Raw genomic sequence first — 18501 nt, 5'->3', positions numbered from 1 at the left:
TCCCCAGCCACTCTGGGCAGCTCCTAACAGAATATTAAAAGCATGCTAAAACATCAAATATTAAAAACTTCCCTAATCAGGGTTGCATTCAGGTGTCTTCTAAACGTCAGATAGTTGTTTATTTCCTTGACATCTGATGGGAGGGCGTTTCACAGGGCGGGCGCCACTACAAAGAAGGCCCTCTGCCTGGTTCCCTGTAACCTCACTTCTCACAGGGAGGGAACCGCCAGAAGGCCCCCGGAGCTGGACCTCAGTGTCCAGGCTGACGATGGAGGTGGAGACACTCCTTCAGGTATACTGAGCCACGGTTGTTTAGCACCAAAACTTTGAATTGTGCTCAGAAACATCCTGGGAGCCAATGTAGGTCTTTCAGGACCGGTGTTATTTGGTCTCGGCAGCCACTCCCAGTCACCAGTCTAGCTGCCGCATCCTGGATTAGTTGCAGTTTCCGGGTCACCTTCAAAGGTAGCCCCACGGAGAGCACATTGCAGTAGTCCAAGTGGGAGATAACCAGAGCATGCACCACTCTGGTGAGACAGTCCACGGGCAGGTAGGTTCTCAGTCTGTGTACCAGATGGAGCTGGTAGATAGCTGCCCTGGACACAGAATTGACCTGCACCTCCATGGGCAGCTGTGAGTCCAAAATTACTCCCAGGTTGCACACCTGGTCCTTCAGGGGCACAGTTGCCCCATTCAGGACCAGGGAGTCCTCCACACCAGCCAACCCCCTGTCCCCCAAAGACAGTAATTCTGTCTTGTCAGGATTCAACCTCAATCTGTTCTGTGTTCTTTCCATGCATGGGGAAGTCAGGAGCAACTTTCACCCCTCCCGCCAGTCCCCTCCACGCCTTCCAGCTGTGCAGGACACAGTGAGCAGCTCCTCTGCAGCTTGTGGGCAGATTCCTGTATGAGAAAGGAATCCACGTACAAGGGTATTTTGATTGCTTTTATTATAGAGCACCTGAAAAGGCTTGCCAAGTTAAGGGGAAACTGCCACAAATCTCCCTGTGCTCAGTGGGTTGCATTCTACTCAAGAGTAGGCCCACTGAAGTCAACAGACTAGAGTCACACCCACTGTTTTCAGCGAGAGTGTTCCAAGTAAGGCTTAACGTTGGATACCACCCTCTCTCTTTTTTTATTCAGTTGCAATGGGATTCACATGGCAGGCTATTTGACGCCAAGCCGCTCGTAGATCTTTGGCACATGGCTGTCCCACTCGGCCTGGTAGCACATGCCTGCCACAGGCGCACTCAATCCGTACTTCTTGCGGAAGGACGAGGCTCGGAACTTCTCGCGCTTGGCAGCGGTAAGTTTGTTCAGGATGGGCTCGTCGCAGGTCAGTTGCTGTGGCTGCTCGTAGACCAGCCACACATAGCGGTGAAGTCCTACAATGGGCAAGGATATAATGCAAAGATTTTGGTACGACTGTCAAAACTGTGTTGTTTTTTCTCAATACAGAAAAGCAACCCTTTCTGACTTCTTTTTTTAAAAGAAATGACTATGAAAATGTTCAGCTTATTTACATTGCCCTCATTCTCAACTGGCTTCGTGCACATTGCCCTCATTCTCAACTGGCTTCTTGCCCACTGCCCTCATTCTTAACTGGCTCCATTTGCTCCTAGGTAGCAACATTGGTTAGCCAAATACTATTGACTACACACAGTACAGAGATCTGAGTCTGCTCGCTTCTGGAATGGCTGGGATTGCCCATTTGAGTACTTCCGGGGTGGGTGGGTGGAAATGACAGTCAAGAGAGGAGAGGAAGAGAATAGAATAGAATGGAATGGAAGCAGCAGGAGATGGGGAAGAGATCTATTCTTTTTCCTGCCTTTTTTCCTGTCAAAAAAGGCAGGAAAAAGAATAGCTTGGCATGGGATGGAGCAGTAAAGCATCCAGAGAGGAACAGGTAAGTAGTTACTTCCTTTTTAGGTTCCTCCACTTCGTATTGCAGACTCCCATAGTTCCTTTTTGTTTTAACAATTCTAACAGAGTAACAATCAAGAGATTGTTGAAATGCCATCTCCTGTACAGTATAAGAAGGTGTTGTAGAACTAGAAAACGGCAGCTAGAAAGGGACAAGAGTGTCCCAAAAGAAGTCCACCTTCCCTTAGGGAAGCCACTTACACATTGGCCAAAGTGGACACAGATCTACAGCTGTGATACCTGCATTGCAGGGGTTGGACTAGATGACCCTTTGGGTACCACCCAACTGCACAATTTTATGATTCTATGAAATTTCACATATGTAATTTGTATGTAAGCAAATAATTACTATAAATGCATTTTCATCACGCAGTGGTGTGCAAGACTCTGACCAGGTAACCTACTGTGCTGTCCAGGAACTAACCTTTGACTGGGCAGTGCTGCTTAGTGGTTAGAGCTCTAGAGTGCTAGACCTGAGAGAGACCAGGGTTCAAATCCCCACTCAGCCATGAAGCCCACTGGGTGACTTGGGGCCAACCACCGCCTCTCTCAGGCTAACCCACCTCACAGGGTTCTTGTGGGGGCTGGGATGGGGAGTTGTAATCCGAAAAAGATCTGGAGGGCACCAGGTTGGCAGGAGCTGATTAATGGATCAGCCCAGCCCAGCAAGTCAGTTCTGCTGGTGCAGCAGCCAGAAATAAATACAGAAGGGTGTGTCACAAGAAGGCAAGACCTTGCCTCTCCCACACTGACTTAAGCCCTCTCAATGTACCTTTAAAGCTCTGCTATGGGTGTGGATTTTTTGTTACCTGGCTCCCCTAGGCTTTGCATTGACACACAAGTTAATCCTTTGCACAAAAGGGGCATTCAATCTGCAAGGAAAGTCAAGTCAAGGCACTTTCCATCTCAGGGCCTGGCAGCCTTATCCGCAGGCATTTGCAGAGTTCACGGTCCTTTACTCACAGGGTGTGACGGGAAAGTTTGTTTTGCTGGGCAGGTTGGGTACCCAAGTATTTTCTTTTTCTTTTTCCCTGCCAGCAAACGGTTAATGAATGGCAGCTTCTGATTGGCTGGGGTTCCAGAAGAGGGAATTGAAAAGGGGTAGGGAGGGGGGGGGCTGTGATCTAACAGGTGGCGCTGTGGTCTAAACTACAGAGCCTAGGGCTTGCCGATCAGAAGGTCAGCGGTTCGAATCCCCGCAACGGGGTGAGCTCCCGTTGCTTGGTACCTGCTCCTGCCATCCTAGCAGTCTGAAAGCACGTCAAAGTGCAAATAGATAAATAGGTACCGCTCCGGCAGGGAAGTAAACGGCGTTTCCATGTGCTGCTCTGGTTTGCCAGAAGCAGCTTAGTCATGCTGGCCACATGACCCGGAAGCTGTACATCGGCTCTGTCAGACAGTAAAGCGAGATGAGCGCCACAACCCCAGAGTCATCTGCCACTGGACCTAATGGTCAGGGGTCCCTTTACCTTTACCTTTAGGCTAGGATTGAGGTTGGGAGAATAGGTTGGGAGATAGGGAGTGAGAGGAGAGAGAGTTGGTTCTGGCTAGAAACATCCACTCTGCGGAATATATCAAAAGCTACAGAAAGGAGTCTCTGAGCTTAGTGTGAAGGACACTGTGTGGTGTCCTGAGAGAGTAATAGGCCAGGAATTAACTGGGAGGCTGAGGCTGAGCCAGGAGAAGTAGAAACTGGAAAGATACAGTCTACTTGGGTCTCATTCCAGTCAGGAGGGGAGTGATTCTGCTACAAAGAGAACTCTCCCAAACCAGTTAAGATGGGTGTGGTGATCCCTTGAGTCTGTTACTTAAGAGTACCTCAGGAGTAGGGTTGTCAAAGGGGTGTGTAACTGACAGGAAGTACCACCTTGTTTAAGAACCAAAGTATTAAGCGGCAACAGCTGTGCAACACTGAAGTGAAATAAAATAATAATAATAATAATAATAATAATAATAATAATAATAATTTATTTATACCCCGCCCATCTGGCTGGGCCTCCCCAGCCACTCTGGGCGGCTTCCATAGAAACCAAAAATACAGTAATCTGAAGTATCCTATGTTGTACCCACTTGTGTCACAAACTTCCTTTGCTAAATATAATCTTTATTGTTTATTTGATCAAATCCTGCCTCCAAATTATTAAGTTTTCCCTCACACAAATCCCCCACAAGATAATCTGGGGTGGTTTGTGGGAATTTGTGGAACTGGTGTCCTGTGAGGTGGGTGCACTATATTTAAGTGAGGGCGGGCCCAACAGCGCCGGGGGGAAAGTGTCATCGTGCCGTACCATACAGGGCAGCTCAGAATCCAAATGAGTCCTGTACTGAAAATTTATCCAGGTTTTTTTTTTTTATAAAAAAAAACCCAATTCTTCCACTCTTGTGGACATCTAATGGTGATGGATGCTGGAAGAATTGGGATAGATAAAAGGAAGGACTTCTTCATGCATTGCATAGTTAAACTGTGGAACTCACTGCCACAAGAGGCAACAATGGGCACCAACCAAGAAGTTTTTAAAAGAGGATTGGAGAAATTCATGGAGGAGAGGGCTTTTGAAGGCTACCAGCCACAATGGAGCTGCTGTGCCAACACCATTGGAGGCGGCAATGCTTTCTTGCACCATGCTTGAAGGTTTCCCATTACGGCACCTGGTTGGCCACTGTGAGAACAGGTGCTGGACTAGATGGGCCATTGGCCTGATCCAGCAGCCTCTTCTCACATTCTTAGGTCCTTAAGGGCTGTGTTGCAGATTAAACTGATAGGAATGTATGGGAGCTGCCTGACCCCAACTCAGATTACCGGTCCAACGAGCTGAAGTACTATTTCATGCAGGGCACAGGTAAACTGTGGAACTCATTGCCACAAGAGGCAGTGATGGTCCCAACCTTGAGCTGCCTTGAAAGTGCCTTCCCAGGGAGAGGCAGAGATGTGCCTTCTAAAAAATACCCAAGGCTTTAAGTTTGTTTCTTAAGAAGAAACACTCCCAGCCATTTACTCCAGTTAAAAAGCCAAGAATCTGTCAAGGAGGAAAGAAATGTCTCACCTCTCCATGCACATCAAATCATGTTTGAACGGCACTTGGCATCTAGTCCAATCAAACATCACACTGCTAATCTCTCAAAAGGTAAAGCAATCAACCCATCTAAAAGCAAATAATGTGCTCTGTATTTGATTTCTGGGTTCCTGGCGCAGGGCGAAGTCCCTACTTGTCTTGGAACATACCAGCCAGCCCTTTGCTCAGTCTCTTAGGCAAGGCAATCACCACCTTCCAAACTCTCAAAGCTTAAGGTAGAGAATCCACAAAGGTTTCCAAGCTGGTGCCCTCCCACCCAAGATTGATTTTGGACGTCACTTCCCCTCAGTCTCAGCAGGGGGAAGCCTTTCTGTATGGTAGGTGTGTATGCATCAGATCAGGACAAACACTGGGTCAAAACTCTGCTGAATGGCTCCCCTGCTGCATTTGTCAGCAAAATGGTAAAGTTTCTCCCCAGATTTGTCATATAGGAAAAATGCCAAAGATACGACTTTTTAAACTTTCAGTCAGTAGGAACAATTTTACCACAGTGCCTTGAAGGGCTGTTGAAGCAACGTATCACCTTGTTCTTGTCTGTTCTGTGCTGCTTGTGCTGTAACAGGTGCTTGCTTTGAAAATGCAAGACTTTCAAGTTCTTCTGCCTCTCTGCCTCAGGCCTGCACACTCACTCCTGTCAAATCAGCCTAAAGAAGTCCAGAAGGCCACATCTGGCCCCAAGGCTGAGGTTCTCACCCTAGTGCCAAGGTTAGAGGTGGGGAACCTTTGGCCCGCAGGCCAAATTTGGCCCACCAGGGGTTCAAATTTGGCCCATGGGGCTGCTTCCCCTAATCTACAGCCACCTGCCTTGGACTTGGGGTTTGAGATGTGCTAGGGGTAGAGATACACAATCAGAGAGCCTTAAAGCAGCCTCTGGCTCTACTGTCAATCAGATGGTGAGTGGTAATGCCACAACCATGAGTACTTTAAAGCACTATGTGGGGTTCTTTGCAAGTCCAGCAACTCCCAACTCTGGGACTTCAAAGCACCCAACTGTCTGTGACATCAGGTGTGTGGCAGGTGGGCACCCTTGCCCACCTGTCAAATTTGGCCCACAAAGCTAGACTCATAAAGGTCTGGCCTGCAGAGCAAGTTTGCCCAACCCTCTACAGTGGTTTGCCTACCTGTTCCCTTGGCAGGTGCAGATCCAATATAATCCGACAAAATACACCCACTGCCAATGTTGTTGCCTTGCATGTTAGTCACCAGGAAATGATGCCACTCTCTACAGGAGGAAAAAGAGCAGGGAATGAGCATTCAGAATTCAACATCCAAACCAAGTGTTCCACATTAATCTTCCATGGTTTCCCTATTTGGTAAAATCTACCACCTAACTCAGCAACGCAGTATGTGCTTTTCAGCTGAAAAGCAGTGTACAAGTGTGCTAAATAACTCAAAGATGCTAAGAACAGAGGAAGCTGCCAAACACCAAAGTCAGACCAATTGATCCATCTAGCTCAGTATTGCCCACCACTGAGCTATGGTCCTTCCCTGTGTGGCTGCACAGTTATTCCACCCTCCCTGGATGATCATTAAAGGTAAAAGGGACCCCTGACCCTTAGGTCCAGTCGTGACCGACTCTGGGGTTGCGGCACTCATCTTGCTTTACTGGCCAAGGGAGCCGGCGTACAGCTTCTGGGTCATATGGCCAGCATGACTAAGCCGCTTCTGGCGAACCAGAGCAGCGCACAGAAACGCCATTTACCTTCCCGACAGAGTGGTACCTATTTATCTACTTGCACTTTGACATGCTTTCGAACTGCTAGGTTGGCAGGAGCTGGGACCGAGCAACGGGAGCTCCCCCCGTCGCGGGGATTCAAACCGCCGACCTTCTGATCGGCAAGTCCTAGGCTTTGTGGTTTAACCCACAGCGCCACCTGTGTCCCTTAGGATGATCATTGAAAACATGCATATTTCTATAAAGACAGGAGTATGCCGAAAGGAGAGAAGGTCCCTTTTGTGGTCTCTCTCACCTGAGTTTCGGGTCCGCCCTGCTGGGAACATCCAGGTCTGTGAGAATCAAGGTGTAGAGTTTTTGTGGGTCGCAGCCCTCCCAGTCAATGGATGTGGGACAGTTCTGGACCTGTTCAGTTTTAAGGGAAATTGCAAATTGGAAACCAGTGCACATATCTGGGAATAGGTGTTGCACGATGACAAGGCCTCACTCCTATTAGCAATCGCGCTGCAGCATTCTGCGCTAACTGCAGCTTCCTGGTCAGCTGATTGGCACTGGAAGCCTGTCTCCAAAGGAGATTGCTGCAACCTCTGATCAGCTGATTGGCACTGGAAGCCTGTCTCCAAAGGAGATTGCTGCAACCTCTGATCAGCTGATTGGCACTGGAAGCCTGTCTCCAAAGGAGATTGCTGCAACCTCTGATCAGCTGATTGGCACTGGAAGCCTGTCTCCAAAGGAGATTGCTGCAACCTCTGATCAGCTGATTGGCACTGGAAGCCTGTCTCCAAAGGAGATTGCTGCAACCTCTGATCAGCTGATTGGCACTGGAAGCCTGTCTCCAAAGGAGATTGCTGCAACCTCTGATCAGCTGATTGGCACTGACAAATCAGCTGATTGGACCAGGTTAGGGATCTGACCCACCGGCAGCATCCAGTCCCCCAACCCTGTGCTTAAAGGGAGACCCCCCAAGTTACAAAGAAGCAGAAAGACGAAATGCGGAAGAGGCTGATATAAATCAAAAAGGTTCTGCTTTGCTCTGCTGGCAAGAAGGACCTGCAAGCAAGGACTCAATTTGGTAACGCAATCCAGATGGCTGCGTCAAGTGGTCCAAGCCACAGGGAGCAGGGAAGGGGGAAGAAACTGTCCAGAGTCAATGCTGGAGGGGTGTTCTTCCCGTACTCAAAACAAAGCAGTAATTGGAAGCAGTCACGCAAGTGAGGCTTGCTTACAACTCTCTGCAGAAGCAGCTTCATTTCATTTGCCTTTCCCTCCACCTGGTTTATGAGTCTTACTGGATCAAATCCACCCAGGGCCCTGTTTTCCACAGCAATGAGCCAACTGCTTCTAGGAAACTTGCAAGGACAATTAGAAAAAGGACTATGGAAGAGGAAGAGGAGGAGGAGGAGGAAGAGGAGGAGGAGGAGGAGAAGTAGTTTGGATTTGATATCCCGCCTTTCACTCCTCTTAAGGAGTCTCAAAGTGGCTAACATTCTCCTTTCCCTTCCTTCCCCACAACAAACACTCTGTGAGGTGAGTGGGGCTGAGAGACTTCAAAGAAGTGTGACTAGCCCAAGGTCACCCAGCAGCTGCATGTGGAGGAGCGGGGAAGCGAACCCAGTTCACCAGATTACAAGTCTACCGCTCTTAACCACTACACCACACTGGCTCTATGAAAGACCACTCCAATATATGACTGCAGCAGCGAAGCTGCTATATGTACAAAGATGGAAAGATACAGCCCTACCCATTTCAACTCCCATCAGCTCCACCAAGCACAGCCTCTTTGGACTACAACTCCCATCATACCTGGCTTTTCATTAGGGCTGCCATGCGTCTGGATTTCCCTGGACATTACCAGGATTTAAAGGTGAAATTGGGACACCTTGTTGGCCACTGTAAGAACAGGATTCTGGAGTAGATGGGCCACTGGCCTGATCCAGAAGGGCCCTTCTTATATTCCAATGTTTTTTGGAGTGTTGATTATTGCCCCAAGGAAGGAATTTCTTGTTTCCAAACTGCATCAGGTAACAACAAAATATTTTGAACGCGTTCAGAACTTTTTATCCCCACTTTATTTCAGCTGAATAAAGGACCATTGGTGGGGTTGTTTTTTTAAAAAAAGAACATTTTAAATAAAAATGTTTTGTTTACCAAAAAGGAAAGGAGATTTACAAATGAGCCAGCGTGTAGAAATGAAGCATAGCGGAAAGTTAATTCAGAACATCTGATGTATTTTGTGTTTCAGAAGAATGAAAGATTTTAATAAAACACAACAGCTCCAAATGGCACAAAATAAAGAAAATATTTTACCCTGCAGCTAGGAAAGGGGGGTGGGGGTGGAGAAGACACTCAGATACAAAAAAGGTTAAGCACACTCAAACTTGTTTACGGTGTAAAATAGTGCTGGGTTGATGCAGAATTTTCCATGGATGCCAAGTTTAAACAGTGGCTTGTGTTATATTGGCTTGTGCCCTGAATGTTTTACTCCACCCCCATAATTCCACACAGAGGCAAATGCCTCACAGTCCCTCATTATTGGATAGCCCCCTGAGCGATTGTTCATCCCCAGCCAATCACAGGACTCGGAAGTAGCCCCTCATTTGAATACCTGCCGGTATATAGGAGGAGTGCTGGCTGGAGGTCACCAGTATTTGCAGGTGGGGCAGTTGAGCTGGAGAGGACAAACCAGCAAGAGGCCATGGCTGCCATCAAAAGGGGTAGAAAGAGCCAGCAAAGCAGAGCCCAGAAGATCCTGAACAGACGAGGAAAGCTACCTCAGAGACCCAGGAGGAACGTTTGCATTATCAGGTTCCCGAGAAGCAGCTACTTAACATCATGCCCTCTCCTGTCCTGGTATTTCAACCGGAAGATGCGGGACGACATCCTTTCCTTACAGAAGGCCAAAGCCGCCTTGAGCCCCTGCATAGAGGATGTCCACCACAAGATGTCCCTGCGGCTGGGAAGGCAGCGGAATCAGCAGCACCCTTGTTCCTGCCCCAACTTCCTCCACACCACCCTCAGGCAAGTGGCGAGCAAGAAGCGAGCCAAGTGGGTGGCGCCAGCTTCCCCCAGGAAGCGCCAGCGTTACTCCGATGAGGAGATTTTCTACAAGTTGGCAAAGCCCTACAGATCAAAAGACCAGGGCTCACCCGCCAATCCAGGGGCAGAGAACATGGCTCCAGGGGTACCTCAGCCAACGGCGAATGAGCTCCAGGAGGTATCGAGCTAGGCGAACATCTCCCTCGCTCTTCTCAGGACAGCAAGCAGGCCTGACAGAAAACCGAAGGGAGAAGAGGGAGGCAAAATGTATTTTACATAAGCCACCGGCCTGCTCAAAAGATCCAAGGAAACTGAAGGGGCGTGTCAACACCCACATTCCGATCCTGTCCTGGAGCCATTTTTTGCAGAACTAATAGATTTATCAATGCCTGCAGGAGGAGCAGAAAAGAAGAAATTTGAGCCATTGGATAAATAACCAAGAGACACCCGTCACCTCAAAAAAGGCCCGCATCTCTGAACCTACCCCTTGAACGAATAATTATTCCTTTCCTCGCTAACAAGAAACAGACAGAAATTGGCTACCGCTTGAAGGAAAATGAAAAGGGATTTGTCATTGTATCCAAAGTGTGTTCCCCAGCCCCCCTCAGGAACTTCATCTTGGAGTAATAATAAAACTGGATCTTTTGAAACGTATACATTGTGTCCTGAACTTGTTAAAAAGGTAAAGGTAAAGGGACCCCTGACCATTAGGTCCAGTCGTGGCCGACTCTGGGGTTGCGGCGCTCATCTCACTTTACTGACCGAGGGAGCCAGCGTATAGCGTATGTGGCCAGCATGACTAAGCCGCTTCTGGTGAACCAGAGCAGCGCACGGAAAAGCCGTTTACCTTCCCGCCGGAGCGGTACCTATTAATCTACTTGCACTTTGATGTGCTTTAGAAAGACACATATATGCAGTCATTACTTATGATGATTCAATTAGCCTTCATTCAATTATCATGAGTGGTATATGATTTAAAGCAGCACCAATGAAAATACATTGTTGGTTTTTTAAAAGATAAATCCTAAGCAGAGAAGAACAATCTCAAGAACTCAAAAAGTGGTGGTACACCCTGAGCAGTTTTTGTTTCCATCTTCATTTCAGGCCAGTGGGATAAACTCTAGGCAAGACTCCTTAACCCAGAAATGTTCAGGTAATTTTTTTTTTTGGGGGGGGAGGAGATCCTTATAAGGAAAGGTTAAAACATTTGTGTCTTTTGAAATTGAGGGGGAAATGCCAGGAAAGACTGATTGGGTGACATGATGGAGGCATAAAATATTATGCTTGGGAGAGGTATTATGACTCCCAATTGTTCAACCATAGCAACAGCAAAAACACCCCCCCCCCCCCAGTGGAGACTTATATGGTGAATGGGGCACTGGCCCACCAACCTCAGACAGCCCCACCTGCCTGCCTTCCATCCTAGGGAGCAACCCTGGCTTTCAGCTTCCTCCTTTGTTTACATCTGAATCACCATGAGTCCACTTTAAACAAACATGGCTTCCCTCAAAGAATTATGGGAGTTGCAGTTTGTTAAGGGTGCTGAGAGATGTTAGGAGACCCCTTGTATCCTCTCTGAGAACTACAATTCCCAGAGTTCCCTGTGAGGAACGACTGATTATTAAACACTCTGCCAGTTGTGTGGTTTGATTGTGGCCTTGGGTCTCAGCACCACCCTGCAAGAACATTAGAAGAGGCTGCCGGATCAAGCCAATGGCCTATCAAGTCCAGCAACCTGTTCTCATCGATAGCCTTCTCCTTACTGTGGAACTCAGCAGGGAAGAGGATGGGGACAAAGCGAGAATTAATTGGGACTGCCTGTGATTCGTTCTGGCTCCCCCTACTGTTTGGCTCCCAGACACCTGCCCAATGGGCACCAGTCAGGACTGCTGGAGATTCCTTCTTGCCCTGCCTTGTCTTCTCCTTTCCCACAACGGCCAGTAAGCAAAGAATAGGGGTTGGGGGGGGGAACTCTGCCAAAGACTCCCTCAAAACCAGGCCCAGCCTTAAACGGTAGCCGCTGGGTCTTAGTGAGCAGAAGTGATCTTGGACTCTTACACCCATCTAAGGGGAGTCCTTCTGAATCAGGATGATAGCCTATTTTAGCCCAGCAGCAGCAGCAGCAGCTCCCTCCCGCCTTGCGATTCCCAGCAATTGGTATTCACAGGCATACTGTCTCCGACAGTGGAAGGAGAATGTAGCCATCATGTCTAGTGGTCACTCATAGCCCTTTCCTCCTTATTCTCCACCCAACCCAATTGCTCCTCAGCATTCCACAAGGCAACCCATGTGTTCCAAAAGATCCAGGTTTATTAGTATTTCAAGAAGAATTCCTGGGGTGAGGAGGGAGCACCCTGGACAACAACAATCCTTTTGTTCTCGTAGCAGTGGGAGCCAATTTCTGTTTGCCTCTTGCTAGCAAGGGAGAGAGGCGGATATCCTTTCCATGTTCTTCGCTGACTATGCCATGGCTCAAAAAAACTTTCCCGATGCCCCCCACTGAGGCAGAGATAAACAGCCTAAAAAATAAATAAATTAAAAATCAGGATTGGAATATGGGTGCAGGTGGTCTCCTTTAAGTTCTTGGATCTTTCAACACAGGGTTCTTATTTTTTTAAATTATGATTATTATTCCCTTCTTCCTCTCTTCTCCTCTGGATCATTGCCCAGGCCTGTTTGCTGTTCCGAGAAGGAGGAGAGGGGTGTCTGTCTCTAGCTTATGGTCTCTTGAAGTCCGCTCTCCGCAGACTGGGCTATCCCAGCAGCTGAGTTCTCCACGTCCTTATCACTGCTCTCCTCCTCTCCTGATTCTTCCGCTTTGCAGGGTTTCGCCAAGCGGTAGAAAATCTCCTCGTCCGAGTAACGCCGCCGCTTCTTGGGGAGGGAAGAGGCCACCCACTTGGCGCGCTTCTTGCTCGCTATCTCCCTCAGGGCAGCCTGAAGGAAGTCAGGGCAGCGGCGAGGGCCTGGCGGGCACTTCTTGGGTGCGCGACTCCGAAGGACCATCGGCCGGCTGGAGCGCAGGGAATATCTGGCCCCATGCGAAGGGTTGCTGCTGCCCCGCATCCACCTATTGAAACACCAGGACATCAAGGGGCACTTCATCCGGTAGCCTCGCCTCGGGAACCGGACAATGCAGATGTTCCTCCTGGGCTTGGGCAGAACTCTCCGTTTCCTGGCAGGTGTCTTCTGTGGCCTGCTAGGCCGGCGGCTCAACCTCCGCCTCCGCTCTCGGCTCCGCCTCCATTCATAGCTCCTCCTCCTCTTTTCCAGGCCACGCCTCCTCAGCCAGATCCTCCTCTTGTTCCTCAGGGAGTAGGACATCCTGTACGTTTTAAGTGCCACCATGTCTTCCTTCCCTGCTCTTGCTTGGCGTTCTGCACATTGAAAATGCTGGTGACCTCATGCAAGCAGTGCTCTTATATACCAGCAAGCATTCAAATGAGGGGCTGGCTTTGAGCCCTGTGATTGGCCAGGGGGGGACAATAGCCTGGGGGGCTACCCAATAATGGCAGACTGTGAAACGTTTGCTGTTGTATGCAATGGTAGGGATCGGTGGTGTAGTGGGAATTTCTTTTGAAGTGCAGGAGGTTCAGTAGGAAAGGCCCCCATTGGCTACCATATTTTTCGCTTTATAAGATGCACTTTTCCCCTCCTATAAAGTAAGGGGAAATGTGTGTGCGTTTTATATGGAGTGAGTGCAGGCTCCATGGCTTCAGCGAAAGCAACGTGAAGCCTCTGGAGCGCACCAGGAGCTCCCGCTGTGCTCCGGAGGCTTCACGTTGCTTTCGCTGAAGCCAGGAGAGCAAGAGGGATCGGTGCACACCTGGCCTCGCTTTGCCAGAGAGGCACTGCGCAGCTTTCCCTCTCTGCGCAGCACCCCTTCAGTGAAGCGGGAGGAGAAACAGAAAGGGCTCCATTTTTCCTGCCACTTCACTGAAGCGCTGCGCAGAGAGGGAGAGAATATTTTTTTTCTTGTTCTCCTCCTCTAAAACTAGGTGTGTCTTATGGTCCGTTGCGTCTTATAGAGCAAAAAATACAGTGCTTCTTCTTCACACAGCACATCATTAAACTATGAAACTGTCCCACAGGAGGTGCTGGTGGTGGCCACCAGCTTGGGTGGTTTTGAAAAGAATTGGACAAGATCACGGAGGAAAAGGCAACCACTTGGTGGACAACCACTATGCTCAGTGTTAGAAACTGAAATAGATAAGCTAGGCACCAGATGGCTCCTTAGGCCAAGGTTGCAGTTGCCAAAAAAGGAATTCCTGGTTGCCATTTTGGGCAAGAGAACTCTGTGGTCTTATTTTTCCAAGGATGGACTGACTGAGATTGATTATCAGTTAAACATCTGACTAGTTCAGATGACAGCCTTGAGCTTGGTTAAGAATTTCTAGAACTTAGAAAAGTCACTTGTTCCAGGGACGGTCCACGTATACATTGACCTATCCCATGGGTAGGCAAACTAAGGCCTGGGGGCTGGATCCGGCCCAATCACCTTCTAAATCCAGCCCGTGGACAGTCCGGGAATCCACGTGTTTTTACATGAGTAGAATGTGTCCTTTTATTTAAAATGCATCTCTGGGTTATTTGTAGAGCCTGCCTGGTGTTTTTACATGAGTAGAACATGTGCTTTTATTTAAAATGCATCTCTGGGTTATTTGTGGGGCATAGGAATTGGTTAATTCTCCCCCCCCCCCAAAAAAATATATAGTCCAGCCCCCCACAAGGTCTGAGGGACAGTGGACTGGTCCCCTGCTGAAAAAGTTTGCTGACCCCTGGCCTATCCCATCCTCTTTATCTTAATGGTGACCTGGACCATTCATAATGTAAGAATATTCTTCACAACTGTGAGCAGGGCAATGGGGTGGAGACAAGCTACAACATGTAACTATAATGTTGTTGTTCACCGCTCCTGCTCAGGCTGCACAGAAAAAGCATTTCAGTTCCTGAAATTCATTCTGATTGTGCAGATAAAATATCACAGATTTGCGAGTTTCTCAAATGCATCTGGTTGGCTACTCATGAGAAGTAGATGCTGGACTAGATGGGCCACAGGTCTGATCCAGCAGGATTTTCTTATATTCTGATGTTCACTGGGCCCCACGAGGAGAGTCTTAAAATGCAGACAACTGTGTGTGTATGTGAGAGAGAGAGAGCAAGTTTGATATATAGATTATATTCCATTAATTTCAGTTTCTCTCCATTTCCAGTCTTCCAGTTCTCCACACATCCAATTCAGTTTGCAATATTTTTCAGTCCTCACAAAAATTTATCAGCATTTTAGTGCAATTTTCCCCCGTAATGCACTCATTTTTCTGTGCAGTTTTGACTAAGATATACATTTTTACAAAGCAATCTGTATGCTGTTTTCACAAACACATTCGTTTTAAGACACACTTTCCCTCTTTGCATAAGCATGTTTGGGTCACATTTCTTGGCTGGAGAACAGCACTGGAAAATTTGGAGAGGTATGAATGTCGAAAGATGGCTGTGTTGAAATTTGTGAATGGTCTCAGAAAGTGCAAATTATGTAGGTACGTTGACCTTTAAATGTAAATGGAATCCTATTTCTCCCAGATATTTATACACACAGAGAGAAGAGACTCTGAATACTTTTAAATACTTATTTTTAGGGTTGCCAATCTGGACACAAAAATTGTTGAACTTTTTTGGGGGGGATGCAAATTTGTTCAGCTTCTTTTAAGTTTTGCCCAAAGTTGTTCAGCTTTTTTTGCCAGCTATGTCCAGGAAATTCCAGATGTATGGCAACCCTACTTGTTTTTAAAAAGATCGTTTTAATGTTTTACTTTAGATTTTGTAAACTGCTTTGAGGTTTTCTTTAACAAGAAGTAGCACATACATTTTGTTAGAGAAAGCAAGCTGGGAGTGGGACAGTGGGTTTTTGACCGGAAGGAAAATGAGCTCAAACCTCGGGTTAAGAACTTAATTCGTTCAGGAGGTCGGTTCTTAACCTGAAACTGTTCTTAACCTGAAGCACCACTTTAGCTGATGGGGCCTCCCGCTGCCGCCGCTCTGCTACTGCGTGATTTCTGTTCTCATCCTGAAGGAAAGTTCTTAACCTGAAGCACTATTTCTGGGTTAGCGGAGTCTGTAACCTGAAGCGTCTCTAACCTGAAGCGTCTGTAACCCAAGGTACCACTGTACTTATTTCACTCATTACAATGCACATCAGTCTCTGACTTGTCTTGTGGGTTTCTGGGGTTTTTCCTGTTGTTATCCTGTCTCTCACAGCTACAATAAACCTACCATTAAAATTAAGGACTGGTCATTTCTTCATCAGAGGGCAAATGGGCAAATTTAGCAGGGGCTCAAATACTTTCCCCCCTCACTGTAGATGGGTACGTGGGACAATAAACGAAAAGGAAAAGGAGGGAGGGCACAGAGAGAGAGAGAGAGAGATGGAGGGAGGGAGGAAGGAAGGAAGGAAGAAAGGAATAGTTTAGAACATGGTGGATTTGATTTAAATCAAATCAATTTAAATCACTAGTCAGTAAGACTCATTCTTGCTGGTATAATCTTAATATTTACAACCAGATGAAGGTTTCCTTTTTGGAATAATAAATTTTCAGAGTAGTTTTTACAGTTATATCAAAAAATTACTGATTTGGTTATACTATTAGAAATGCATTGACAGATAATTATGAAATTATTGTGAGGTTTAATAAGTTAACCGTTTATATTTGGACAACTTTTCTGCTGTACTTTATTGGAAGGAGAAAAATAATCATTTCCTTAATAACAATTTATTTAATTAAATCAATAACATTGTAGCATATGTATCCATTTGTTAACCGATGTGGTTAAACAATTAAAAAAAAACACCCTTAGACTGAGTTTTAGCATACATGAAAAACTTAAAACAAATCCTTATTTCCTGATGGACTATAATGTAACTTAAATAGAAAACTATAGTGGTACCTCGGGTTAAGTACTTAATTCGTTCCAGAGGTCCGTTCTTAACCTGAAACGGTTCTTAACCTGAACCACCACTTTAGCTAATGGGACCTCCTGCTGCTGCCGCACCGCCAGAGCACGATTTCTGTTCTCATCCTGAAGCAAAGTTCTTACCAGAGGTACTATTTCTGGGTTAGCGGAGTCTGTAACCTGAAGCGTATGTAACCCGAGGTACCACTGTATCTTAAGAAAGATTTTTCCTCCAAAAGCATTTTATTTTAAAAATCCAATTTAAATTTTAAAAATCCAATTTAAATTTTAAAAATCCAATTTACTTTTTTAAAAAATTCTGCTTTTTTTTTTAATCATTGCTTTTTATCCACCCTGGTTTAGAAGAGAGATAGAAAAGGAAGATGAGGGAAGGAAGGTAGTGTGGTGGAGTGGTTAGAGCGTCAGACCCAGGAGTCCCCCGTTCAAATCTCCACTCCGCCCTGGATTCTTTGGCTGAGAGTCCTGCATTGAAGGAAGATGATGACCCCCGGTTCCTTTCTATGAGAAGCTCACTGGTTGGCCTTCTGGAAGGAACAGTCTCTTCACCTCACCTACCTCGCAGGGTTGCTGTGTAGGGAAAACCACGTACCCCACCCTGAGCTCCTTTGGACGTGGACGCCGCAAAGAAAGGAAACCAACCCGGGGTTTGGTCTTGCTCCCCGGGGAGCGAAATCCCGAACGCCGCCTCGGTGGAGCCCTTTTACCTGGGTTGGGGTGAGCTCCTGGCCCAGCTCCCGGAGCTCCACAGCCCCATAGCAGACCCGCAGCGGGCGCGCCGGCTTCTCGTCCACCTCGGCGAGGCACAGGGGCCCGTCCCACGCGCTCAGCGACTGCGGCATCCTCGGGGCAGAGACCAGAACGAAGACTGGAAAGCTGTGCGCGCGGCCACCGGGAGTCTCCGACGGTTCTGGTGCGGTTCTGGGGCCCGGAGGCTCCAGCTGGAGAGGCGGAGCGAGGGGCAAGGCGGCGCCCAGCCCCACCGATCTCAGTCTCCGCCTTGGTCCGCCTGAGACCACGCCCCGATGGCTGCAGCCGCCAGTCTCCCTCCGCAACCCTCGGTTATATATCCAGCTCAGTTCTGCAGCAGACCCGTTGAAGTTTTTAAGGGAACTCAGTTAATCCAGCTGGAGCCTTCCAATGGGTCTACTCCGAGATGTAGAGACAGCCCTCTGCAGAGTGCAACTGCGTCCCATAGGCGTAGCCAGGATTTATGTTAGATGGGGCAGGATACCCCCCTGCCGTCTTGTTCTGTCTAGCAAATTCGGAGTGAAATATCTCAACAACAGTTGCTTTATGGCCAGGGCACACCGTCGAGATGACCGCATGGGAGAGACTTTGGAAAGTAGATTTGTAATTTACTGACTTCATGTTATATGTTGTTGTTGTTTAGTCGTTTAGTCGTGTCCGACGCTTCGTGACTCCATGGAGAACACTGTCCAACCATCTTGTCCTCTGTCGTCCCCTTCTCCTTGTGCCCTCCATCTTTCCCAACATCAGGATCTTTTCCAGGGAGTCTTCTCTTCTCATGAGGTGGCCAAAGTATTGGAGCCTCAGCTTCAGGATCTGTCCTTCCAGTGAGCACTCAGGGCTGATTTCCTTCAGAATGGACATGTTTGATCTTCTTGCAGTCCATGGGACTCTCAAGAGTCTCCTCCAGCACCAGAATTCAAAAGCATCAATTCTTCGGCGATCAGCCTTCTTTATGGTCCAGCTCTCACTTCCATACATCACTACTGGGAAAACCATGGCTTTAACTATACGAACCTTTGTTGGCAAGGTGATGCGTAGCCAGGATTTATGTTAGATGGGGCAGGATACCCCCCT

At 47.7% G+C, this 18501-nt stretch overlaps 1 protein-coding gene across 1 annotated transcript; it reads right to left on the bottom strand.

Annotated features, from left to right (window-relative positions):
* Positions 1–933: 933 nt before the first annotated feature.
* Positions 934–17614, bottom strand: LOC309330456 (phosphatidylethanolamine-binding protein 1-like). Its single transcript, XM_081842154.1, has 4 exons — positions 17382–17614; positions 6968–7077; positions 6119–6219; positions 934–1385 (listed from the first exon to the last, which is right to left on the bottom strand). Exons 1-4 carry the CDS (start codon positions 17514–17516, stop codon positions 1168–1170), a joined length of 564 nt encoding a protein of 187 aa, XP_081698280.1. The 5' UTR covers positions 17517–17614; the 3' UTR covers positions 934–1167.
* Positions 17615–18501: the final 887 nt, after the last annotated feature.

The sequence above is a fragment of the Podarcis erhardii genome (assembly GCF_964252035.2).
Source record: "Podarcis erhardii genome assembly, chromosome: 15".
NCBI lineage: Eukaryota > Metazoa > Chordata > Lepidosauria > Squamata > Lacertidae > Podarcis > Podarcis erhardii.
The sequence above is the reverse complement of the archived record's forward strand: the minus strand, read 5'-3'. Positions and strand labels throughout refer to the sequence as shown.

What these genes read in the sequence shown, in the direction of transcription:
- LOC309330456 (XM_081842154.1), bottom strand. Translation starts at nt 17,516, where the DNA reads ATGCCGCAGTCGCTGAGCGCGTGGGACGGGCCCCTGTGCCTCGCCGAG. An exon ending in AGGAGCTCACCCCAACCCAG is followed by an intron (nt 7,078 to 17,381) that starts GTAAAAGGGCTC and finishes AAAACTGAACAG; the next exon opens with GTCCAGAACTGTCCCACATC. An exon ending in AGGGCGGACCCGAAACTCAG is followed by an intron (nt 6,220 to 6,967) that starts GTGAGAGAGACC and finishes TTCCTCCTGTAG; the next exon opens with AGAGTGGCATCATTTCCTGG.